The sequence below is a fragment of the Athene noctua genome, chromosome 2 (genome assembly GCF_965140245.1).
Source record: "Athene noctua chromosome 2, bAthNoc1.hap1.1, whole genome shotgun sequence".
Taxonomy (NCBI): Eukaryota; Metazoa; Chordata; class Aves; order Strigiformes; family Strigidae; genus Athene; species Athene noctua.
In genome coordinates this window covers 149,438,917-149,465,860 of record NC_134038.1, presented here as the reverse complement: position 1 = coordinate 149,465,860, position 26,944 = coordinate 149,438,917, and the positions used below count along the sequence as shown (strand labels likewise).

General features: G+C 43.0%; 2 protein-coding genes across 3 annotated transcripts in view; one reads left to right on the top strand and one right to left on the bottom strand.

The window, feature by feature from the left end:
• The window catches only part of ZNRF2 (zinc and ring finger 2), a 60,748-nt gene extending 43,193 nt beyond the window's left edge, over nucleotides 1-17,555 (top strand). Inside the window, exons 3-5 of the mRNA XM_074900614.1 lie at nucleotides 9,663-9,768; nucleotides 10,491-10,568; nucleotides 11,739-17,555. Coding sequence (XP_074756715.1) covers nucleotides 9,663-9,768; nucleotides 10,491-10,548 — 164 coding nt within the window. The 3' untranslated portion in view covers nucleotides 10,549-10,568; nucleotides 11,739-17,555. The remainder of the gene's footprint in view (nucleotides 1-9,662; nucleotides 9,769-10,490; nucleotides 10,569-11,738) is intronic.
• Nucleotides 17,556-23,171: 5,616 nt separating this feature from the next.
• The window catches only part of NOD1 (nucleotide binding oligomerization domain containing 1), a 29,947-nt gene continuing 26,174 nt past the window's right edge, over nucleotides 23,172-26,944 (bottom strand). For both annotated transcript variants that reach the window (XM_074900612.1, XM_074900613.1), the window contains exon 12: nucleotides 23,172-26,034. In XM_074900612.1, coding sequence (XP_074756713.1) covers nucleotides 25,962-26,034 — 73 coding nt within the window. In that variant the 3' untranslated portion in view covers nucleotides 23,172-25,961. The remainder of the gene's footprint in view (nucleotides 26,035-26,944) is intronic.

Below are 26,944 nucleotides of genomic sequence, written 5' to 3'. Positions count from 1 at the left end.
TTGCAACAGATCAAATCAAACTCTTCTGCAAGCTTGCAAAGAAATGAGTCAGTTATTTGGCCAATGTTAGAAGGATATAAAAAAGATTTTGCAAAACTTATGTGCTCAAGGCATCTGTAGGAAACCTGGAATAGGAACTTGAAAAAGGAAAAACTGAAGAAAACACTGACTCAAATCCTACATCCAACTTCCAAATAAGTCACCGTTAAAGTAGCCCATGTTGCCCAGAGTAATAGGATAGCTAACTGCATCTGAACTGCTTCTCTTCATTCCCTCTCTGCCTCTGCTCTTCAGGGACACTGTTGCCCTACCCTTTCCTTCCATGAAGGTTTCTAATGTGCCTGCTTCACCTACATTGTGTTAGATGAGAATTCCCATGGATTTCATTAGGCCAGGACGTTCCCGTCACACTCTCAATTTGCTGCAGACCATTACTAGAATGAAACTTCTTAATTGAAAATCATCACAAAGCAATTTCTCTGGCCTCTGACCATAGTTTCAGTGATGGTGAATGGTTGAAGCCTTGCCACTTGGAAATACTGTGTTCTGCAATCTTTTTAATCTCCTTTCGTGTTGGAGATAAAATAAGCTTAGTCACTTTAAAAAGCTGCCAAAGCAAGAGGGATTTCCCAATCTCAATGAAGATGCTTTTGTACAGTCAAATCAACATCCTGCCCATGGAAAATCTTTCTTTTCCAATTTAGATCTTTCCTTCAGCTTGATCAGTCTTTGTGAGCACTGTTGGTAATACCATCCACTCAATATGGGAAGTTGCTCATTTTAATAGACTTATAGCATCATAGTCAAGTCTTCTTTCCAACCATAAAGCTATTTGGAGAGAGCTGACTCTGCATGGTATGTGAAAGGCATTCTTCACTTTCCTCCTGACCACAGTGGTATCTTTTCCTTATTAAATCATTAACTGAGATTCCCAAGTGATTTACTACCAGAAGAAGCTTCTGTAGATAAATACTCTTGGGGTTTCATGCCTAGTTGGTTGTGGTGGTTTGTTTGGGTTTTTTTTTTTTTTTTTTTGGTTGGTTGGTTGGTTTTAGTGTGGATTTTTTGTACCTTTGGGTAAAGAAGTCATCTGCTATGCAAGGCAAGCTGGACTTCAGGCCTCTCATTTTTCTTGAGTGTGTCCCCTTTGGTGACAACACTTAATTTCTGTCCGTTGCTCAGGGGAAAACCGTATGGTTTAGCCACCTTTGAACTGGATCTCCGGATTGCAATCCCAAGTCCTCAACAGGCCTCAATTGTTTTTTTCATCTATCGTAACAGTTTCTTAGTGCTGGTGCAGATTGGCAGGTACGTATAAGTAGCTTTAAAATATTTTGCTTTGTTTTACTCCTCAAAGATAAGAAGCATTGTTTAGCAAAGAACAAAAATGATGAAAGACCTGCATGTGTGGATCCTGCACTGGTGTTCTTTCTTGCCTGCTTCTGTATGTTTCCTTCATCCCAGCTATGTCCAGCTCCCTGTAAGAAACAATCCTCTCCAACTGCAGCAGACTCTTTGTCAGCAATACATGCTGGTTGCCCCTGGCCATTTACTCAACCACTCCTCCTTTTGCAGCATATTTGTGGTGTAAGATCCTCTTTGATGGTAAACTCAGCCTTGAGAAGTGTAAATCATTCTTACCCCAAGGAGAACATATTCCCCAAGTGATAGTTCCTTACGCTGTTTCCTAAGGAGTCTTATTTAGGTGCTGTTTCATTTCTTGTGTGTTTGCCCCTTTACATGCTCCTTTTGATTTAACTCCTGACATTCAAGATTAATACCCGATAACCTGAGAGGTCATGTAATATTGATTAAAACCCAAGAAAACAGCCTAAAGGCAGCTTCCTTGTTCCATGTGCTGCAATAAGCAGCTTTCATTTCTGACAGTATGTGCTGGGGTACACCATTCATGACGGGGTATCACAGTAGGGCGCTAGTTTGGTACTGCTGCATTCAAGGCTTTTTCACCTAGTTGCCTCCTGGTGAGACAGTATTTAGAAGTATTTTCATCTCCTAGGAATAGTTTTTCTGAAGGAAGCAGGGGAAGCCTTGGGACAAACACAGCATGCCAAGGAAGACTATTCAAGAACAATTTACCCCTTGGGTCATTCATAACACAAATGTACATCAATTCAGTTGGAATAGGGACTTAGCACAGGATGGTTAAGGCTGGCACAAAGTTTCTTTACATCATGTTCTGGAGGATGAGACTGTTTATTTGTGGTTTGTTTGTGAACAGGTGCAGCTCTTTGGCTTGTATCTAGACTAAAATTTGACAGTTTAAGGACATGGTACTTACAAATGCGGTGAACGGAATTTAGTGCAATGGGAGAAAGTTGTTTAGCTGTCTTGAGACGATTTAATATTCAAGGGCATCTCAAACTGCAAGCAGACTGATTAAACAGAATTTGGGAAGACTAGCTTAAGCAGAAGTTTCAGAGTCAATCAGATGATTGTCTCTGTATCAAGAGCAAATCTTGAATCACTGTGGAAATGCACAGTCACTCTGACAATAAATCTCAAGACAGGAGCATGTTTCATGTCCAGTTGGGTTGGTAAATTTTATCTTGTATGAGTTCCTACTTCAGCCCAATGACTTCTAACAGAAGTGTAAATAGGGACTGAGAAAGTTGATGCACTGATCCCAATGGCATAGGGAGTAGCTGTGGATGTTGCTTGGCAGTGAGGAGCTTTATTTCTCAGATTACTTGGCCTTTCTTCAAAGCCTAGCTCTTCACTGGGAGTCCTGGGATGCAAACTTGACTTTGTCTATGAGCAAGGTATCTTAATTAATTGGACATTGTGTGAAAGCTGTGTTTCTTTAAACTTGAGATTTAATTGGGTTTTTTGCAGAATTGTAGCCTGTATTGCCACCACATATCTCAAAAGTTGCAGATAGTTTTCCATTGTGGCCACTGAAGCAAACCTTTTTACAAAAGAACAGTTTCCCTCAGTGCACAAATCCCTCTCCCCTCTATATTATTTTGTTTACCTTATTAGAACTGAATCCAGGTAGCTATGACTATACAGGCTTTTATATTCACCCTGCTCCCTAAAACGTATTTTTAGTGCTACTATTTCAGTTTCTGTCTTTGTTCAACAAAAAGTGAGTATTTTTTCTCACTATAGACCCAATCATTATCTCTCTGAACAGGAAGTATCTGTCTATTTCTCAGAATTAGCTTCTGAAAGCTGAGAATGTCCCACAAAAATCTAAATCTAGTTCTTCAAATGTTGGCCTAGCTGAGAAACAATGAAACTTCTGCAGCCACATCCCTCTAGCTCAGCACGGTGTTGCAATAGAAGTATTGCCACGTAAGCCTTGCTCTGCAAATATTTTTCTTGTGCGACTTTCACTTTGTTTTGTGTGCTCCCACCCCTTTACCTCTGTGTTTTAAGAGGAAGGAGCACCAAAGACTGTAGGCAGTGTTTGTGCAGGAAGTCTTTCATGATGGGTATCTGTTTGTATATAGTTATCTCAGTCTTGGACCAACACTGAGCAAGGTGAGAGGGAAGGGGAAAACAAGGATAATGGTTCGACTAGGAATGTAATGGGCTGCAGTGTTGCAAAGGGGTGCAGTGAGATGCCAAACACACCTCCCACTCCCGCCACCAAATTCATCGCATGCTTTGTCAAAATTTGAGGAGGTGTCACATGTGTTGTAGCTGGTTAGTTTGCTTTAGAGAGGTTATGTTTTTGTGTATTGTGATGGGGAAGGTGTTTTGTAGATTGTTTAACTTCTAGGTATTACCGTGCAAGTCGTGCAATGGTGTTTGGGGTTATTGGGCCTGTTGGAAATGCACAGAAATTTGCAATGTATTAGTTTTTTCAGCAGTATAAAAGGGAATTTGGATTGAAGTTAGTCAGGAGAGCTGAATTCTGAATTTCCCCATGTTCAACCTTCTAGTATTGTGAATTCTGAAAACCACTTCGCTGTGGTTCAGGTAAAGCCACTAGGTGTTAAAAATCTTCCCTTTTGCATCTGATCGAGAGGTGCTTCCTTGTATTAGAGCAATAAAAAATCTTTCTGCTTGGGAACCCACTGCTTCTTCGGAAGGTGTGTTCCTCTCCAAGGGCAGTGCAAGTTTAGTTTCTGACTGTGAAGGTGCAGTCTTCATATGTGAACCAAGCTAATGGCTTCAGCTCTGCCTTGCTCAATCTGCTGACAGACCCTGTAGCTTGGAAAGCTCTGAGTGGCAGAATAAGCATCTTCTCCAGTGACAACTGAGTGATCGTTCTCTTACTATTGAGGGCTCTGAGCATTAAACAATCAACTTCCCTTCAGAGTGTCTTTCTGCCTCAATTTTTGAGTAGCAGCAGAGGGCTGACCTGATCATCCAAGAGCATGTTGAATCAGGGATGTTCTGCTTGTGGCAGCCAGAATACTGAAAACCAGGTAGAATGCCAGCGAAAATGCTTGTTCTCCTAGTATTTAGGATGGACTAGGAGAGAAAGCTTTTGTTTGCAGCCAGTACCAGCTTGCAAAGATAGTTACTGAGCTGCATGACAGAAGCACACCCTGCATAATGGTCCCTTTTCCTTCCACCCCAGTGTCATCTACTCCCAAGGATATTAAACCCAAATAAGAAGGCTGTCAGTATTATTCATATCAGATAGTGGCTAATAACATTATCTCTTCCTCCTTCCTCCAATGTCTGCATTGCAACAGTAAATGAAATGAGATGATGGGGGTAGGAGGAGTGGTAGGAAAAGTAGGTCTAGAGAGAATGATATTTTGGGGAAAATAGGTATGAAGAGGAGGAAAACGCAGTAGAAAATAGGTGGAAAGGAATGGAGAGGGAGAAAACCAGATGCAGCAGAAGCTGGAATGATTTAGTAAATCAAATCAGTAGCATTTAATAAGAGCATGTTAATCACATACACATATACTTACTGGCTACTGAATAATGTGCAGGTCTTGTTTACTTATTTTTGTAACAGTGTAAGGAAAAGCTTTGGGTCATCCCAGAAGGTGATATTAGTAAAAGTGTAGAATAAATTCCTCAATGTGGGTGAATGCATGCTATACGTATGAAGAAATACGTTGTCATCTAGACGTCTAGAGCATGATGTACTCCATTTATAAACAAGTAAAGGCAGTCTCCAACTCTTAACTGGGAGAGTTATCAGCAACAAAAATGAATGAATGAATGAATGTGTAACAGATGGTAATGTGCTATTTACTGAAGTTTCATCAACGTTTTTTAACCTCTTATGGCTCTAGTTCTACCAATTTTGGTGCTGCTAAGATACTGCTCAGAAGGTATGTTCCGATTAAGTTTCAGTCATACTCCTGAAAGGGTACACTTTTGTGGTGTCCTTCACTGTTAAGCTAGCTGTGGTGGCAGCTTCCACAGATATTTAAGCTTTTAAGTTTTAGAAAAAATACAAATATTTTGAAAAACTATCATACTGGATTAGATCAAAGGTCTTTCTGACTTGGTGTTCAGTTTCCAGTGAATGCCTAGAGAGAAATAAAATACTGCAGCTATAAGGCGGTATCTCCCCAAATACTATTGCTGTCTCCATGAATTGTGACTTGGGATTTCCTGAGTGTAGAGCTATATCTATCTGTGTTTTAAAAACAAAAAGCAGTAGCACAGATCTTAATGACTTAATCCATAAGGTATGTATTGCATGTGCTTTTGCAGTCCTCAGTTTAAAGAGAGATTCTTCCATCACAGGCATTGCCTATAATTTTTTACCATGGCTGAGTTGATGGCTTTTATAGTTGTTTGATCTGTTTTTCAAAAGTTCTAGCCAACGTTTTTAATTGGTAAAGTGTGTGCAAAATTGCTGGATGATTGTATTTTAATTCAGTATTACCTCTTTTTCTATAAATGCAGGAGTGGAGTAGACTTTATTTTTCAGTAAAGATAAAAGAATTTTAGGAGGAAAAATGACGGACAATCAGAAGTTAAAAGAGTAGGATTATTACTAGGGATAGAGGAGAGGAGGAAGAAGTGCTTGAGCAGACAGCAGGAGGGAAATACTAACTCTTTTAGCAGATTTAATCTTTGACACCAGTCTTTGGCTAGTGAGTACTCATTCAAATAGCTGGGAAGGTGGAGGAGTGTTTACCTCCTATTTGGTGCAAGGCAGATGGATGTGGGGGTGTGGTGAGTGTTTGTGTACGTACCCATATGTGGGCGAAATGGAAAACTGTGGCCTCTGCTTACTTCCTCTTCCCACTTCCATTTAGGTAATACAGTCATATAAATGTTTTAATCATAACAATGATGAAATCTCAAACTTAGGGGGTTTTTTGAAGAGAAGAAGAAAAATGTGTATCTGCTGAATCACTCCACTTCAGGAAAATAGGAAAACAAAATAAAATCTGCCAGACTGCAGTGGTTTTGTGCAAAATGATTTACACATTTTTCTGTAACGGATACATTTAAAAGTCAGTGTTAAATGGGCCTTAAACTGACTTTCCATCTGGTATAAGCTAGTGTTGGTACAGGAGAGTGCTGTATAAAACAAGTACAGAACAAATTCTGACCGAATCCAGGTCTAACAGGTTTTTTCACTCCTTTTTCTTTATCTGGGATTGATGATCCAAATCATCTGAAGTGGTCAAAAGGGAGTCAGACCCAGAGTATCATAGGTCTGTGAAGGATTTGGTTTTGCTGTCATCACTCATCACAATGATGAGCATAATTATATGGGTTTGGAGTCTGTTAACATGCAGTGCCAAGTTGCATGCAGGCATTGGGTATTTTGTATGAATTCCTTCAGTATTTATGCTTTTCTCTTGCATGAGAGCCCAGTAGGATTCATAAGGTTAAAAGAAGAAGCAGGGAGTGGCAACTCCTTGCTATTTCAGAGGAAGAGCAGCATTGAAACCAGTGAACAAAATTTCTGCAGGGGAGGCAGAACTCCACTGCGTTTCTGAGGCCCCGTCCACGCCAGCCGTCCGTGAGTGTTCACATCAGGTTCCTCTGGCACGACTAGGCAAAGCCTAGTGTGTGTCCGACAGCTCATCCTGGTGGGAAAGCCTGGGGTGAAGCCAGGGAGGATGGCAAGCTGTTTGCCTGGGACTTGTCCAGTAGGGCCAGTATGGCAGGAGGGAGGGAGGAAAAGGAATCTCAGACACTTACGCCAGGGCTAGGGGGAGATACAAATGTTTAAATTGGCATCTTGCCCTAACACTAGCCAAAAGGTGCAGAACCTTGTTAAATTGCTCAGCGGGAGTTCAGACCCAAGCGTTGTTCAGTCTGGGGAGTGCACGATAAGCCAGACATGTACAGTAGAGAATGATGGGAAAGCAGTTCACAGGAATGTTTTCCTTTATAAATTGTATTTTTATTGGACGGCTTTTTAATTTTTGTCATCAAAGCTTGACTAAATGCTTCCCTCTTGAGAGTGCTGAGTGAGGGAGGCTGGGGTTTAATTCGCCTCAGGTATCTTAGTGCCATTTTGTTTTGGGTACCAGCTGCTGATCTGATAAAGTGACTCCATGGCAAAAATTACTTTTATTAAGTATGCTCTGTGTATACGATACAAGCTTGAATTATTCATGGAGCTTCTTCCTGCAGCCTAACTGGGAAGAGAGTAGATGTGCTCATAGGACTTTCGGCAAAGTGGTTGTGCAAAGGCACAGTTTAGGAGGGTGGTGTTTGGGAGCCTCAGGCAGAGATTAATATCTCTGTAGCAGGACAATGCTGTCTGGAGAGTCTTTGTCTCCTAGTGTCAGATATTAACTTATCTTTTTATACAAAAACAACAAAAAAAACCCCAACCCAAAAACCAACCTAAGGAAGTATTTATCCATAGCACCCTCTTCTGGACAAGTTCTTAGAGTCAGGATTCTGTAACGACAGGTAAAGAGTTTTAAGATCTTTTGTATTGTTTTAAATTGCTTTGTATCTTACGTACCTCTAATGTTCTTGGAAGCTTACAGTTTCTGATAGAACAACAGAAGCAATTTCTTAATATGATGCCTACCAATAATGTTACCATGTGTAAAATACATTTGTTTTTTTTCTTCATTGTGGTGTATATGTATTTTGTTATTCTGTTTTTAATATTTTTCTGTATAACAGTTCACCTCTCTTAAATACTCTTCATGTATCCTCATGAAGATGCCACACATGGCACGATACAGTATTTAACCAATGAATATAACAGAGACTGAAATAAGCACTGTTTTAGAAACCCAAGCACCTGCAAGGCAGCTTGCTGTCATTCTAAGGGAAACAAGGCAGACCTAATTTAGTTTCACTTTTTGCTGTCATGATAGCTTTTCAGTTGTCTGCTTGTCATTTTCTGTGTGTTTGGAATGCCAAAGTGATGAGTATTGGAGCCCCTGGAGAGAAGAGCATAGAACTGGTGGTTTCGCAGTCATACCTGGGAACTGTACTCTTCATAAACAGTTCCTTTGGCTCCTTTTGGTTAAGAAGAGGAAGCTTTTTCCATGAAATTTGAACACGTGGGCTTTACTTTGCCAAGGGTGCACCTTTCTAATCTGCCAGAGATTTCCAGCTTAATTGCTACATGGTCCCTTGTTAGGAATGCTCTGTGCACTGTGTGAGGTCATGTCTAACTGGGACTTCTACCCTGCTTCTGGCAAATGGGGCCTTATGTGATCTCCTGTTTTGCTTTGTGCTAAGGCTGAATTCTTCATCCCACGTTCTGGCTAAGTGAAGTGTCCAAGAGAGAAGGTTTTTATTAAAAGTAATGTATTTTCCCAGAAATTTCTGTGTGAAAGCCAACTCTTGTGCATTCCTATAACTTATTTCTCCTCCTTTGTTATGGGACTTGGTAACGCTGCAAAAAATTCAGTATCCCCAGGAATTTAGGGTCATTGGAAAACTGACGGAAACTCCTACTCCTGTTGCTAACAGTTTGCACACTTCACTTTGAGGAAAAGGGGGATGGAATGTGCTAGAGCATGCTGACATGATGAGAAGAGGAGGTTGAAGGTGTGAAATATTAGTACCAGCAAGACTGGTAAAAGAAAGCCAGATGTATGGAAGAGAGATGAGTAGGAGAGCAGAAAAATTGATAGGCTAAATGCTTAGAAGTTAAGATCTTTACCTAGTTAATTACCTGCTGTGCCCTGTCCAGAGAAATGTTATGCTCAGTTCTTGAACCCAACCTCCATAGTGAAAACCAAGCATGAGGTCAAAGGTATAGCGAGGAAAAACCCACCCAGCATGAATCCTCAAAGCTCTGGAGGCGTTACGCACCATCTCTACGAAGAACCCAACTTCTCCAAGGCTTAGTTCTTGGGGTCAGCAGCACATCATGTCTGCTGCGGCTGCGTGGTTCGGAGTGCAGGTTTCCGAGGTCGGATCAGAGCAGCCTGTTGTGGTGGGGTATAGATCTACTGGGAGAGTATGAACTCCAGAGGGATCCTGGCTGTTGATTATCGCCACCCCTCTTCTCCATATGGGTGTCTTCCCACAGGACTTCATTTGGAGCTGCAGCTGTGTTGTTCAGGCAAGAAACTGAATCATAACCATATTTTAATTTGAGCTGCTAGGAGGTCTCCCATCAGGAATCTTCAGTCAGCTGGTGTGTGACTGATCCTCACCTTGACAGGACTTTCTGCAGGACAAGAAGTATTTTCTGTAGCTGTCCCTGATGTTCTGAATAAAGAATATTTTACTTATAGTAGTCTGCTTTTTAACCATTTACCTTTGTGCTCTTTCTTCAGAGGATGTGCTGAGTAAAGATGCTGGGGAGTGTGCAATATGCCTGGAAGAGCTGCAGCAAGGAGATACTATAGCACGGCTGCCTTGCCTCTGCATATATCATAAAGGGCAAGTATTCCTCAGGATGCATTTGAAATTCCAGAAGGTTGCGTTTATTGGGTAACTCCTTACACGGAGTGCTTAAAAGAACACTGTAACTTAGTTTGCTCTTAGTTTGTTTTTTAAATGTAAACAGCAACAAAGAAACAACAGCAGCAACCCTAAAGATGTTTTTACAATGACATCTTTCTGCATCTCCACCAATGTATTTGAAGTCAGTTTTCCCTGCTGTCGTGTTCTCATGCTTGCATGAAAAGCCCACAGGAAAAATCACCTGTATGGGGAACATCATGGCTAGGGAGCTGTGTGTATTTAAGTCTTGCTAATAGACTTGGGGCGGGGGGGGATACATTTTAAACATGTTTTGTACTTGTTTTCACAAGTGTCTGTAACTACGAGAAGTAAAATGTCAATGAATGATACAAGCAAGATGATAGTGTTAGTAGTGAAGTAACCCATGTATAAAAGATGGGTAGTAACTTGTAAAATGCTTCCTTAGAAAATTTTAACACTTAGGAAGTTTCGTTTTTCAACAGTATTTAATATCCAAATATTATTGTGGTTTGAGGTTATTAAATTTTCCAGTGATGAGTATATGTATACTTCTTTGTATAATATAAACGCATTCTAGTCACTGGAATTATGAGAAACCAATTTATATTCATATTTACTGCTAAATGTTACTGAGATATTCATGTCAATTGTTTTCATTTTTGTCTTGCATCCAACAGCTGCATAGATGAATGGTTTGAAGTAAATAGATCTTGCCCTGAGCATCCATCAGATTAAGACAAGATTCATATTTTTAGGTAAAACTTATTTTTAGATGCGTACATTTCAACAGTAAATATCCTGATTATCTGAAATAACTCTTTATGCTATTTTTTAAAATTTGTGAATTTGCTACTGTGTCTCAGAACTGCAATATTAGTAAGTATTGATGTATATTGAAATATGTAAAAGGTTTCTGCATCCTTATATGGCATGGTCTGAAATGATGTATTTATTCCAGTTTTAGTACTGGAAAGTGGCAAGTCAGTGCCAATAAAGCTTTAGCATTAACTTTTAAAGAGTATTTTTTCCATGGAAATGAAAAAAAAATAAAATAATAGAATTGTGTAATTTTGGATTGTTCCATGAGTATACTGGCATTTATTTCTGACGGAAACTTTTGGAATCATAAGTTAAAACTAGGTATTTTCAAAACTGCTTTTGTCTTAATGCATTCCAGAATGTTTAAAATATATGAATATTAACATGTTTCTATCCATCCCATCTCACAGAGGTTCACATTTTTCCAGCTTATGTTTTGTGTTAATGATTGCAGATCTGCAATTGGTGTCAAAGGTTTAAAGGATAGATTTATTCTTCTGGTTGACTAGTTTGAAAACTTTATCTTGAACTAAACTACTGCCCCTAAGCTTGGCAAAACACGCCAACAATCATCATAATTCTTAGAGAAATGGAGATGTCTGAAATTCTGGCTGGTAGCTGAGGGTTTGGGTTTGTTGTTCTGATGGGAGTTAAAAAAAAAATAAAATCTGAAGACTTCATCATTGGCATTTATTTGTTCATTTGTTTCATCTCTCTTCATGAGTCTGTGTTGCAGGTCACATTGCAGTGCTATGGTTGTTGCAGGGGCAGCAGAGAAAACGTGAAGGAAGGTATCATGCTACAGGGATAATTATTTTAACCTCAGGGCAGCGTTAGCCAAAATTAATGAACAAACACATTTCCTATATGGCCCCCAACAACTGAACTGTGGAAGAAGCCTGCATGCTGTTTATGAGCACGTTTGTCTCCACATGCTCATGGGTGTCTAACCTCCTGTTAAATTCTGTTTGCTTTTTTTGACAGGAGAGATGGTGATAACTGGGGGTTTAAGGAAAAGGGGAAGGAAGACACAGTGGTTGTGCTCATGCTGTTTGAGTGTGTTATATACTGAAATAACGGTACTTTGTCTTCTGCTTTTTCCACAGCTGCTTCCACTGATCAGAAAATGTAAGAGATGTGAGGTTCCCTTGCTGAACACAGTGTGCCTGGCTTGAGACTTACCGTTCTTTGTGGCTGAAAAAGGCAAAGATGGACAATGACATGGAAAAAGCATTGCAGACACTGGTTACTTGCCAGTAGTGCTCGGTATACCAAACACTCATGCAAAGAACACACAGGGATTTTGAAAATGCTGCACATTCCGTAACAATCGACTCCCCACAGACATTACTGACACTGTTTTGTATTGAAGGCCAAAGTTCCTAATTTCAGCCTAACCTGTGGTTCTGTGAAGAAGCGGGTTATTGGACGTGTTTCCTACTGCCTCAAGTGGAAGGGGAGACGTTCGATACGTGCTATCTGAGACCCTTGTAGGAGGATGGCCCCGATTTTGAGTGGGAACATTTTCACCTTCTCGTTGGCTGAAGAAGAGTAAATGGCAAACTAAATATAATCTAACAGTGTGAACTTAACTTACTGAATTCACATCCTGTTTTACGTTCTTCACTTTTTTCAGGAACAGAAAACATAAACTTCTCTGCATAGGAATACTATATTTCAGAATTTTGTAACTAAACCTTTGTCACAATGCAGTCCAAAGAGTAAAACCAAGACAGGTAACTAATTTATATTGATCAAGCTATAGGGATTGTTGAAATCTGCACATTGTATTGCTATTTAAGTAACTAAAACTTCTCTTTTACTGCTTGTGAGTAAAAACAAACAAAAAAAAATGCAGCAAAGCAAAATCTTACAGCTATGCAACTTTTTTTTAAATAGGAAAAAAAAAGAATTATTACCAGTTTTAAGTGCTGCCAGTTAGGGTAATTTGTTTAACGGGTATTTTTTTAAAAATGTTTCAGGTAATTATTTTATTGTATTACTCTCATCTCCAGGCTGCCTCCTGAGGTGTAAATGAATAACTGCAAATGTGGGCATAGCAAGAGGTTTTTATAGGCATGGGTGAGATAACATCGAGGTGGGATTTGTGTTTAATTTTTAAAACACACCAGTTTTTGTTTCCTTGTTTGTACGTTTTTTGGTGGCAAGATCTGTAGTACTTTGCATCTAAATCCTTGGTGTCTTCATGTGGAAACCAGCATTTGACAGTGTGGTGTGGTATTTTTTTTTTTAAGTGCACCTGCATTTGTTTAATTTATTATTATTTTACTGTATTATATTGATATAACCAGGGCTCCACAAAACACAGGATGTCTCTGGGGGGTACACCAAATAAAACTGTGGATAAATATTAGTTCCCATAAAGTATCGCAGTTTAAATTAAAAAAAAAAAAAAAAAGACAGGAGAAAAAAAGACAAAAACTGGAATGAACAGATATCAGGGCTTAGAAGCATACTTTTTATATCAAGAATTAATTGTAGTTTCTGAATTTCACAGCACAGGGAGAGTTTATGAATATTTATTAGCGACAGCATTTTTAGTGGGTTTCAATAGTTCAAATAAATTGCACAACACTTCAAACATTTTTCTTGTACATACATAATTCTGCTTTTCTTTTTTTGTTTAAGTACGTATTTCTCTCTGTTGCTACTGTGATTCATATCAAAAAGGGCAAAGAACAGGAGCAACTGCTGCTATCTGGAGAACAAGTTCAGTGCATGTTATTAAACTCTCCTATCTTGCTTGCAGAGCAATTCTTGCCTGGATAACATTTTCTCCTGAATGTTGCTCTGTAAAATGCCTTTGTTACGCTGCAAATCTAAAGGAATCCAAACTAGATTAATTATTGTAATTGCCGGTGCAGTTTCTACATTTTTGGGCTTGCATCACTGGTTTCAGCTGAACGTGTAACTATGGGACCCTGTTGTATTCTCTTTTTCAGTGGGAGCAGAAGCATTTTGTCACATTTTCAATTCTGTAGTCACATCAATTGTACAGTTATTCCCTGTACAGATTCCTTTTTAGCCGAGAATATTTGTGTTGCCTTGTATTATTGGGGGGTGGGGGTGGAGGGCGGTGAGGAATTACAGCACCTGAAATATTCGAATAGTGGTGTGCCTGCAGGCCCACTTTTCCAATGTTTTAGGTTCCTGCTATCTTCTGAAAGTAAAGCTTTTGCATTTGCATTGATTTAGTGTTTACTGTTGGCTTCATGCCTACAGAAACTCACCTGTAATAATGTAAAGGGGGTAGGTAAGTGTTCTGGTGTCCTGTGCTCCAAGGCCATAGATAGCCTTTGGCTTGGGGATTAAGTAGGTAAATATTATAAACATAAATCTGTTTACAATTTAAGATCAGTTTTGGTAGTTCATATTTCTAGTTAATTTACTGTTTTTTTAAAAACATTGATTTTTCTGTATTCAGATGCAAGTAGCTGGTTTAAAGACCCAGCAGTTATCACTGCTGTCCTACATTTAGGACCAGTGTTTGAAAAGCATGCCACTAGCAATCGCACTGATGCGTGGTTTTGCAAGTAAGAATTGCCACTTCCATCAGCATGGTAGAGCAGCAATACCTTGGATTATTGAAGGAACTGATGGGAGGTCAGCCTTAGTTCTTAGTTTGGCATTCTTGGTATCCATAAATCTCTTCTGAAAGGCTGTGGGAGGTTTTTTTGTATCAAAACCTGTAATACAGACCAACCCTAGAATGATGGTGGAAGCGTGAGAGTGATGCTTGGGTTTGAAAATGCCCGTGGAAAATCACCTACGTAAGCTTTCTGTCACCAGCTGTGTTGGTCCGTTGGCGATGACCATACTGTAGATGTAGCTCTAATCATAGGCATCAGCTTCATTTTACAGACATCCTCACAGTGGCCCTGAATCATTGTGCTTCAGAAGGGGAAAATAAACACCAAACAAGTCCTGTGTTTCGATCAAGGAATACCACATTTGCCCACAAGAAGCAATAATTTAAATTACGGTGCGATATGCTTCTTTGCCTGTAAATATATTGAGATTGCCAATTCTGTGCTGTTTCAGAGTATTTTCTGTCATCTGGCCTATATCTTCCCCAAGTATGTAAGGGTGTGACATAATTCCCATACTCAGGTCTGCCATAAACATGCTGCTTGCCAGAAGGGGAAGAGTAGACTCAACACTGTCTTGAAATGTGAGATTTTTCTGAACTTGTAACATACCCATGTATCTTGAGTAGCAACTTGTGTTTTGAATTTGATAGTGGAGGTGGCTATGAGTTGGATTGTATATAACTGTATCCCGTACAATACCAAGAGAGCCATGCTGCTGTCAGCACGGGGCACCCATTGTCCTGTCTCTTAAATTAGTATATCTATGATAACACTTCCCTTTTGAAGGAGGTAGCTAATTTTCTTTCAACATGCACGTTCAGTGATGAGTTTAGTGGGACGTAAAAGCAAAAATATGAAGCACACTGCAAATTTGTGGTATTTTGGGGAAGAATCAAACCTAAAACAGATGGTCTTATTTGTAATCAAGTTAATGTCGTATTCGAGGGTAAGTGTACTGCAGTATTTTGAAATGGAAAGTGTGTAGGTGATGTACAAAGATGTGGGTGGATACTTGTGACCTTTTTTGCCCTGCTCCCCCCCCATATGATATAAAGGGGGTTTTATGACCGAATCTCAAGATTTATAGATTTATCCTAGTTCTTAGTGTTAGGAGCATAGGCTTTTCAGTTAAGTCTTTGCTGAAAGGCTGGAGAAATGGTAAAACTGACTCCCAGAAGACTAAAATCTCAGCAAATGTGGGAAAGATAATTTTTATTCAGAAATGTGGGTCTTTGGTGTTTCTGGATGGATAATGTCTAATATATAAGATGTGCTTATGGACACTTTTAGTATGCCGCCTTTTCCGTGTGAGGGCTTCAAAAGCTTTCTCCAGTTCTCTGTTCCACCAAAAGCAGGGAACTTGTCACTTGAATGTTACTAGTATCTCTGTATAAACAGCAACAACACAGAGGCTGGTTTTGATATAAGCCATGATCTCTCTGAGTTTCTGTGAATTTTAGCTGCTTTCCCATATTGAAAGAGAATATTTGTGTGCAAATTCAGTATTGCTGTTTTGTACCTACTCATTTTGCTGTACAGTTGGGAGTTTCCTGCCAAGAGACTACTGTATACCCAGGAGTGCAGCAGTGCTACTATGGATCTTCAGCTCACTTATGCCAGTGGAGGATTATATAATTTTTTATGAATGCTGTATTTTATGACTCACTTTCCACCCTTCTAAGCTTGAAAGTCATATTAGTATCAATTTCTTCTCCTCTTCCTAGCTGAAGACATGATACGTTTTAGGCCATTTTCCCTCAGTCTTTGGACAGGTTTTCCATTGGCATCAGCGAAAGTAATATAAGAGGTTGTAGTTGGAAGAGGAGGACTTGTTATAGGTTTGCTACAAACCAGCCAAACATGCTTTTTTCCTGCAGCAGTGTCATCAGCTTGTACCACTTAACATCCTGTCATTCAAGATACTCTGCGTGAGAAATTCATGACAGAACTATGTCTGTCTCGGATTTGTTTCTTGAATGTAAAATTTATGTTTCTTCATATAAATTAACCTGCTTCTAAAATCAGGTTGAAGATGTTTTAGTGTGTTGGGGGTGGGGCAGAAAAAAACCCCAGTCCTTACTCTCAAGTTGTCTCAAGTTGCATTTGGGTATTTTACTACACTGTTTGGCTGACTTCCCAAGCTGCTGCATCGTGTTCTCTAAAGACATTTCTCAATTAAATATGTCAGAGCTGATGGTGGGATAAACTGTAAAATGACCTTACTGTGGGGCATTATTGGTTGCTGAAGACTTGCTCAGGTAAACCACCGTAGGAATATCCTGCACCTGAAAAAGGTTGGACTTGGTTCTGTCTTTAATAAGTTGCCAGTGTACAAGAAGTAGAAGACAGCAAGCCAGCTAGCTGATCTCTCTGGCAGCTTTTAATCTATGTGTGTTTGTTTGAGAGACTTTTGCCCTTGGGTGTGCTTTGGCAAAGATTTTGCAATGATAAGTAGGATTTGCTTGATTCTGGCAGAGTTTCAAGTGTAAGTAACCCGACATTGCAAGAACATAATCTGTTGCTGAATCCTGTTCCTCTTGTTTTCTCTCAAATCTGTCCCTTTTATTGCTAATTTGTTATATTTAATAGTAAACACTTCTCAGCGTGACTGGTCACAAGCTCTCAAGGTGTGAAATGCTAACAGGAAGAGACACCAAGGTGTGATTCTGTGCTTTTCCTGTACATATTAAGATGAAGCTCAAGTATTCGTTATCGTACAGTCAAGAATTCTCTCCTAGCTGATATTGCCAAAGCACTATAACTTTCAAGGAAGAAGGGAGGTGGCTTAAGCTGTAGAGGGGATGTTTTCATGAACTGCTTAATTTTAAAAGCTGCAGCATCACACTGGAGTGGTGATCCAGCATTAACCTTACCGTTTGATTGCAAATCTCATTTTGGCTCTTCCTACCCTTTGGCAGGTACCTGCCGGTAGGGAGCAGAGTGTATATCCCCCCTTTTGATATGCCTCTTCCCACAGAGCTAACCCTGTCCACAAAGAGAGGGAACTCCATGCTAGCTTCTGAAATGCCACCCATACGTGCAGTGGTAATGGACAAGATGTCTTCCTTCATTACCCGCAGCAGAAATCAGAATGTAATTTGCAATGTCTAATGTAAAACGTATTTGTATTTTTTTTTAATTGAGCAGTATGATTGCAAGTTGACTTAAGTTGTTCAAAGGTACTCTTTTCAGTGGTTTGCCAGTACATAATCATGAATGAAAATATTTTTTTATTGATTTTTAGGTTGTATGTTTAACATTCCATTCATGTAAAATATGTATAAATATATGTAATAAATCTTTTGAAGCACAGTTTTCTTCACACTTCCAGCTGTGGGTTTGGGTTTTTTTTAAGTATTGGTGAAAGAAGCATCGCTGTGGGCCAGAGCTGCTCTATGTCTGTGCTGCAGACCAAGCTGAAGCAGAGAAAGGAAAAGCAGTGTGTAGTCACAGTTAGAAAAGCAACTTGGTATCTTGCCTGTCTGCAGGTGGGAGCGCAGACCCTCTGGGCCAGCCTTGGGCCCCTCTCAGAGCCCTCTTTGCAGATCCTGCAAAGCAGCTGAGCTATGGGACAGGCTTTTAAAAGCTGGCCAAGGACAGCCATGGTGGCAGAGCAGGGCTGGTGTAGCTGCTGTTTAGCCAGGAGGGGGCTGGTGGTTGGAGGGGCCATGTCTGGTTGGTGTGTCCTCTGGTGAGCCTCAGCAGACATGATGGCCTTCCAAGGTCAGTTTAAGTTAGAGCTGACAGGGCTGGAGGCGAGGGTGGTTTAAAAAGAAAATAGAGGGTGGCAAACAGCCCTTTCTCATCACCTAGGGATTGGGAAGCTCCATCAAAACGTCAAGCTGGTTTAAATACACTGCTTGTTCCTTCAGTTTCCTCAACCCAAATACTGCTCCAGCTTCCTCCCAAAACACTTTATAGTTTCTTCTTTAAAACTAGCTCCCTGCCAGTGTGCCTGTGGCTTGGCAGTGCATAGATTTCCTTGTCCCTGAAGGTCACCAACACTTTTCTGTTTGTCCCTAAACAGCTACTACAACAGGCTCCTGCAGAGATATGTTTGTTGCTGGAGGAGGGAATTTCTGTCCAGAACCAGTAAGGGCATTAAATTGTTCTCCAAGAGCACTGCATCGCTGACTGCCTTGAAACCTCCTCCCGGGGCAGATGCTGCAGCTAACGAACACATCGGGTCACCTCTGGTGCTGCTGGTAGCAGTGGGCGTGAGACCCAGCTGGCTGTTACTTCTCCACATCTTCCCTCTTTCCCCAGCAGCAGCTGAGGAGCTGCAGCCCTTGTGCTAGAAGTGAGTGAAATGAGGATGGGGGGCACAGGTGAGTCATGCTGCTGAGGACATGCAGGCTTTGGATGGTGTACAGTGTAAGTCTGCTGGGGAGAAAGGATGATTTTACACCCCTTCCCCTACAATAGATGGGAGTGGAGCTGCAGGTGCTCCGAGGAAGACCAAAGTGCATTTCACCAAGGTTACATGGAGCATTAAAAATTAATGGAGCTGGAAACACCTCTTATGTTGGTGTGTTGCATCTCAACAGGGCGCTTCTCCCAGCCGGAGGGGGCGTCTGCAGGCTGGTAATAGCTGCTGGTGGAATGTGATGCAAGGATTTCTGGCATGGGTTCCCCCGAGGCTGTGTGTCTGTCCTTGCTTGCTCCACTTTTGCCAGAAGCCGCCTGCTGTGGCCAGGGGTAGCTGAACCCATTGCTAAAGCACGGCGATAGTTACGAACCTCACAATTCTCTCCGTGGGAGATGATAATTTTAGTGCATGAATTATTCAAGTCTACACCAAGAGACAGTTGGATGTAATTACAAAGGAACGTTGTTCATATCTCTTGCTAGTGTAACTCCCCCCCCCCCCCCCCCCCCCCCGGCCCCCGATTGCCTTCTGGGAAGCCTGAATTCCTTCACTGCCAGTAATTCCTGTGTTTTCCTGCTCACTCTCGAGCCATATTATGGAAGCAATTGATAACTAGTTAGAGCTTCGTTTGGCTTCGCATCAGGAAAATCTGCTGGAAATCATTCCAGTTCAGTAGGTACAGAATTTTGTGTGTGGAATTTAAATTAGTGGCATCTGTTGGTGTCATTTCCTGCCTACAGCTGGGACATGGGACATGCTGCCTTTGCCCCAAGTTGCTTGCCCTGGGGGTGAACAGGGCAGCAGGGCTGGCCTGGGGCTGGTCCTGGGGGCTGTTGGTGCAAGATGGTGATGCTGCACCTGTGTGTGTATCTGGCCCCACTACTGCACGCTGTTGCTTGGTACAGGCAGCGGGCTATGTCTGCTTCTGGATGCTGCATTGCTTTTAGCAGGAGCAAAACACACAGCCTGCGGCAAAGAGGGCAGGGAGGGAGAGGACGGTCCCTTGCAGCAGCTGGGGCTAAACGGGGGTGTTTTTCTACCCTGGCTTTGAGTGCCCTGTGCTGGAAGATCTCATCCTCCTTCGGAAGCTACAAGACCTGAGCAACGTCTGTGCCTGGGGGAGTGCAGGCTGGAGCCTGCTGCTCTCAGAACACCCCCTGGAGTGTTTGTTTAGCTGAGGAGGTGCCCAGCTCCATCCCACCCTGAAGGGAGAAGGGTGCCTGCATCCAAAAAGCCAAACAAGGCCATAGAGGATACTGCTTGTGAGGTGCCGTGCAGCTTGTACCCTGTGTGTCCTTGCCAGCCGGCCACTGGACAACAAGGAGCCTCAGCAAAAGCCAAGTGAGATGGAGTTTTCTATAGCCCTCGTTTAATAAAGCGTCTGTTTTCTGAGGGGGATGAGATCAGGGATATGTGGGGGCAGGGAGGAGGGTTTGACATAAATAAATAATTGCATAAAGCCCATCCTCAGTTGACGCAAGATGACTCACTCCTCGTAAAGGCAAGAGCGTAGAGGAGGCAGATATTAAAAGCACAGCGATGGGTCCTCACTGAGCTCAGTGGAAGCTGCAGGTGCCTGGTGCCTCTCTGGATTTGACCCATTATCTTTCGAGTCATGTTTTGTGTCGAGCTCCTGCCCTGCTTTTTGTTTTCACCCTGGTTACAGATTTCTTTGTTTGAACATGTTTAAATTTTAACAAAGCCTTTTTTTTTCTCTCCCCATCCCCTCTTAGTTCTTTCAGCTGGCTTCAAACAGAAGGAAAATACCAAGCTTCTGTCCGAGCCCAGTCAGTCTTTGTTATCGAGGAGAATGACTACCATGGGGCTGCCCCTGCTGTGCAGCAGTGGGGTCTCCTCACCCGCTCCCTGCCTCAGCAGACCTGGCTGACTTCTAAAGGGAGCAGCTTTCCTCTTCACAAGTCACCCGGGCCAGGATTAACATCTGCTACACCCAGGATTAAAGAGTCTGGCAGGTAATAGGAGCATGAAAACTTGACAGCTTCATTTGCTCCAGTCCATGAGGTCTAAGTCTCCTGGCTCATGAGGCTTTAGCAGCTAATTAAGTTGCGGCCTTCAGTGTACAGGATGAATCCCCAGATGCAAGCGGTTGGGCATAATTTAGCTGTTTGCGAAGGGTTTCCTAGAGCTGGAGCTCCGGCTCTCTCCCCCATGGGAACAAAGGGGACACTTCTGCTCCAGGGCCAGTTTGCTCTCAGGCACAGCCGCTCCCCGCAGCGGTGGAAGTGGCCCATCTGCTGTGCCACCAGTGGCCACCTCATGGGCCAGCTGCCCATGCTGGGGGCCAGGACTGGGGAACCGTGGCACCTTCCCCAGTGAAGGTGCTCAAATCCGGGCTGGCCGGCGCTGCACAAGGTGGTCACTGGCTGAGGTGCTAAGCTTAGGAAAGGCGTCTGTCCCTTCCTCTTCAGTCCAGCTGGGCTGCCAAGAAGGGCTGCGTGAGCAGGGCATGATGATTTAGTTGTGCCCCATTAGGCACGTGCTGCCCCATCTTGCTGATGCCCCCAGAGTGATGCTGCTCCAGAGGAGCAGCAGCGGTGGCCAGGGCGTGGGGCTGCTGCCCTCCAAGCGGGGTTATGGTGGCCAGGACTCTGAAAGCCGATGGCTCTGGGGCAAGGGAATGAGAGGAACAGACAAAGTGGGAAAATTGCATCTGGTGAAGTGTCAGAGCCGCTGCCCTGTGAATGGGCCTGAATGTGGGGCTGGGGCCAGGGGGATTTGGACCCCTGGCCCTGCCTTAGCAGCTCTGCTAAAGCAGAGAAAAATGTGGTGGCAGCTACCAACAGGACAGCCAGAGCAAGGGAGATACTGGTTCTTCCTGTCCTGCACCTGGTGCCCACTTCTGCATCTTCCATTTCCACGTTTCTGCGGAAGGTCTGGGGACGCTGGGTAGCCCCTGTTCAGCAACCCTGGTGCCAGCAGCAGCTGCAGGCCCTGCGTGTGACGAGGATTTACGTATCACCCCCTTCAGGGGTTGGCTTGACCCCCGAAGGTGCTGAGCTTGGGTGGGTGAGGCAGCATCAGCCCTGCCAGAAATCTGCTGCTTTCTGGTGCAGTCACCCAGGGACTCCCTGTCAGTGTGAATGTACAAGGGCACAGGACATCCCCTGCTGTCCCAGTATAAAGCAATGGCTGTAGTTTTTGCCTCTGGCTGGTTATAAGACCAGTTTTTATTCCCTCATCCACCTGCTGTGATCTCTCAAGCTTTGATGCTCCTGAAGCCAAAGCTGCTGTTTTTGCTGAACCATCAGCCCTCCTTTCAAGTCCTGCTGCATACCTGAGGCAAGTTACTTCAAAATTTTGCAGGTCATTCCCTCACCCCTGGTTTGCCTTTGGGAGTGGAGAATAAACACTGGCTAACTTTGAGCCCGTTGAGATTCATGGGGGATTCAAATGTGAAGTCCCCAGGATGAAGGAGGGGACTCCCCCGTTCCTGTGGTGCTCCCTGCAGCCTCTCGCCATCTGTCCCCACCCGGGGAAGCAAGGATGGACTCACTGCTCTTGCTGCATCAAGTTTTTAGAAGCCTCACCCATCTCACAAGGCAACTGAGAGCCTCCAGCAAGCGAACAGAAACCATCTCCTGTAATTGAAATCAAAGTCCCCAAGTGCAGCGGGCAGCTCCTGACCTGGTCTCTGTTTTCATCTGGCACGGTCCTGACATTTTGTTTCTACTTACTAAAGCGACAGTCAAGTAAGTCCTTCGTGCACAGCTGCAGCTTTTTGCTGCTAAGATTATTTGTTTCATCAGTTGAAAACCAACTGAAGGTTGAAGGGACCTCTCCTTCCTCACAGCACACCCGTCCCTCGCTGCTTTGGCCTGGCTCTGACACCTTTGCTCCCGACTGCGGCCACCTGTACAGTTTTGCAATAGGCCCCTGTTTCCCTCTGCCAGACCCAGGTAAGGGAATGGAGCGAAGCTGCAGGGCAGCAGGCCTGGGTCTCCCGCTGTCTTTCGGCATCAGCGCTGCTCCCACAGCACGGGTCGGAGGGGTCAGGAGGCTGTGCTGGCTGCTGCTGAAGGGCAAAGTCTGTGTGGCCTTACACCACTCTGCAGATCTTAAACTAGGCTCTGACAGCTGAGGATGCTGGGCTGACACCCAGATTAAACCAGGCTCAGAAAAGCATCCTTTCCGAAGACCTGGCAGCGCGTGCCCAGAGTGGGCACTGCCCAGCCGCGGGGCTTGCGCCACCCAAACACAAGTGTTGCACCTCAAGCCTTGGCCCCCAGCAGCGGGTGGCAGCGCAGCGAGCTCCCGCAGTCAGTGTGGCAGGGGCCTATGGGGGCACAGCACGGCAGCACCGTGTTGTGCCTGAGCCGCTGTTGTGGGTTCCCTCGCTGCCGCTACCTGGGTTGGCGCCCGCTGCCGGGAAGGTCCCTCGTGGCCAGCGGCGGCTCTGTGCGCCCTTCTCCAGCTGTGGCAGCTCCTTGCTCATCTGTGGCCAGAATTCGTTAGGCTGTCACGGTCCCGTCTCCATTAGCCAAGTGTCTGCTCAACAGGGCTCCAGCAAAGCCAAAGCACTTGCAGGCAGCTTGTCCAAGTTCTTTAAAAAGCTGTTTATTATCACAGTGGGCAAGTGGAAAAAACATAATGCCTCATACAGAGAATGTCTTAGCAAATTACAAACAAGTCTTAAAAAGTTAGTTGTCTCCAAATTCAAGTAAGCAAGGCTCTCACTGCGAGCTGCAAATGTGTTGCTCCAGTGTGCTCCACAAATACTCCAGTAAGACTACAAAGAAAGAACTGCAGCCTGAAATGCTATGCCAACAAACAAGGAAACTCCAGCTGCTCCCACTGCAGCAACCAGTTTCCCCAGCACGATTCCCAAAGCTGTGATGTGCTGTGTGAAGCAGACCCTCTGCTCTGGGTGAGCTGGGAGCAGGACACTCTGAAACATCCTTCAGTCCAGCCCAAATGAGAACTTGCAGCCTGAAATTGCCTCTGAAATGAGTGGCTATGACTGGCACGGTCACTGGTACTGTAATTGGTGCCCAACTCTGTCCTACATGGAGCTGGGCTTGATCCTGGCACCACTCTGGGGCTGTGCTTGGCTGCTGCAGCCCCAGAGATGCTCCTGTCCCTGAAAAAACTGCCCTGGATGCCTGGCTTGTAACAGCCGGTCACTGAACAGGATTTGCAACAGGGCTGAGGATGTTGTCACGCTACAAAGGCTGCTCTAAACCAAAAAAAGGGGCAGAAGTGTCTCCACTGGAAAGCTTGGAGGGAGCCATCAGGGACACTTTGTGCTGCTTTAGCCAATCAGTGAAATGAGGACAGGAGCTGGAGTTTTTAACTGTATTTTCTACCTGGTAAATGAGCAAATAATTTGGCAACTAGAGCGAACTGTGAGCATATTTCCCTCCAACAGAGGCAATTGACATCTCTGCTGAAGGCCCTTCCTGCACCACTGTCTCCTCCCCTCCCGTAAGGGCAGGCTGGCAAAACAGGAACATTTTGACAAGGTGCCTGGGTGTCTGATTTGTTAAAGTCGCTGAGAAGTCTTTAAAGGCCTTGCTTTGGCAGATGTTTTTGCAATTTAAAACCAGCTCATCTGTAACTTTGCACCCTTTTGCTTCAGTAAAAAATAGCTCAGGTGCAGAAATCATTCAAGTTAGCTGACTTTACTCAGCACGGTCATCTGTCTCCCTGTGAAACATCAGCACTGATATCACAGACAGGGAGGAAAAGCCACTGAAAAATATCAAACACTAAGTTGTTTGTTTGTTGTTCTTTTTTTTGTTTGTTTGTTTGTTTTTAACTGATGGTTTTGTGGAAGGCTTTGGGAGTATTTTAAAATGTGTTAGTGAGCTGGAGTGAGTAGACTTGGGCACTGGGAAAGGTCTGATACCATGTAGGAAACAGAGAAACTCTGACTTAAAAGCCAGCCTTTTTTTGATGTTTTGCTTTATGAGGCAGATCTGGGAAATGGGAAGGTGAGGGTTCAGTGGTTTGGGATTTTAACTGGAGAGTCTTCTTCCAGCCTACTGAGGTTTTGTGGGTTAGTCAGCAACTACAGAATCATTTCTCAAAGTTTTGGAGGGGTGGTAACATGGGAGAAGGAGGGAAAATGGATCATGCTTTTCCATTTTAGGTTCCTTGTGCACACTGTGGGGTAGATTTTGAGTTTACCTTTACAAAACATGCCTAATTTGCGCACACACACACAAAAAAATCAAAATACCCCACTCTTCACAAACTAGTCTCTTTTATAGGCATCAAAAGTTATACTACCTAAACACTAAGTATTTTGGGGAGGATAATGTTTTCTTGCTGGTCCTTGTAATTGCTACCTGCCCCTTGCCTAGCACTTTCCACTAATTCAAGCATAGAATAAAAAGCTTTCCAAGCAAATCTCAATCCTTCTCTGTGGTTACATGTTGCCGGGAGAAGGGATTTCTACTTGACGCAATTGATTTTCAATCATCCTTTCTCCCCACTGAAGCTAGGCAACTTAATATTGGTGTATTGCCACCAGCACAGTGTCTAGGCCAAGAGCCAAGGCAATGAGCAGCCTGCTAATTAATTTTTCACATTTATCTCCAGACCCCCTCCCCAGAACAAACACTGTGGAAACAGGAGGTGGCAGCTTCTATGCAGCCCTCAGGAAATTTGAAGCAAAAGTGTTTTACTGCCAGTTTTATGCTTTTACAATGATGGCAGTAAGGACTTCTGCTTGTATAAAAGAAAATGTGTTGGCTTCAATATGAAAAAAAAGATTATTGAAAGTAATCTGAGCCTGATGTATCCATTTCTAAAAAAAAAAAAAGGCAGTGTCTACAATGCTGTCTGTAGCCAGTGGAGAACTAAGGGCCTGATTTCTAGGCAGAAGAAAGGTATTCATGTTGAAAACACTGGTACCATGCAACTATTATAGACAGATTATGTTTCCATGTTCATTTTCAGGTACTGTGAGCTTGTGGAATTTGTGCATCTTGCACCCTTTCTTGCGTGTATATATGTGTGTGTGTGTATGTATATAAATAAGTTAGAGATTATTTACATCAGTGTACAGAATAAATCTAAACACAGTTATCACAATGCACAACACCTGCCAGTGGATTTGGTCTGTTAACCCTTTGCATTTCATCTTCAAAGCACCATACAACATTAATTATTTACCCAGGCGACTTCCCACTCACCAAAAGGATTAAGAGTAACACGCAGGGTGAGAGATGGAGTTGAGGGAGTGCAGCACGTTCATAAAAAGGCAGCTAATCATGCATCTCTCTCCTGCCATGAGCACTGCAGATTCACGCCTTTATAAGCTCTGCAGTACAAGTGTAGGAGTAACCTTTGTAACACAAAGCTTGTCAAAATGGGAAAGTCCTCATTCAAAAGCAAATGATCCGTTCTTCATTTTCAAAAGCTTTGGCCTCTTCTTGGCTTATCAGGTTCCCGTTCAAACTGGAAGCAAAAAATAAAAGGGATGTGAAAGTAAGGTAGTGGCTGTTGCCCCTCTCCTATTTTTCCAAGGTTCTGGAGCAGAGATCACAGCTCTGCAATGCCGTGTGAGCTGCCTGCTTCTCAGGGGCACACAGTTGGGAACCGGCCTCAGACAGGCAGGCTACAGCACTGCTGTTCCCACTGCACATACAAGGAACAAGGCTACTTCTTCAGAAATAAAAACTGAACCTAAACTTCACTGAACCAAGATCAGTGTGAATACCCAGCTGTTTGCATTTCAGCAAGCAGCATATAGCTGACTACAGTTCTTATCATGCAGTGGGCTAGTTTAAAATAAATTTAAATATTCTTCAGGGCATTTTGTGTCTTCCATGAAAAGATGGGAAGAAAACTCTATTAAGTACTCAGGTGTTATTAATGTGAAATGATTTACGGCAAAATTTTCACAGCTGGCTACATAAAGTTAAACTACATGTATATTTTCACCCCTGAAAATGAGCAGCCTGGTAAGTGCAGCTTTCAGAAATGTTGAAATCTATTAAACCATTTAGATTTATGAAATTATTTGGGTTAATGAGCACCTCTGAAAATTCAGGCAAGAATCAGAAGACAGATTTTGGTCTGAAGATTCAGAATGATTCAAGTGGGAATTGATGCTTCTGTAGACAAAGCTGACAGTGGCCTTTGAAAAAAGCATCCCTTCCACAACTCCAGGGAACGCACTAGTCAGATAGTGAGTCACTGTCTTTCTAAACAAGAATCCAGTGTCCTTTCACTAAAACAAATATAAGTATTTAAAAATAAATTTCGTGTTCAATAATAAAGCAGCGGTGCTAAAACCAGCACAGTTCTATTGACTCCTGAGCTCCCTGAGGTGAGGGAAGGAATGCGGTATTTGGCTTTGTGCCTT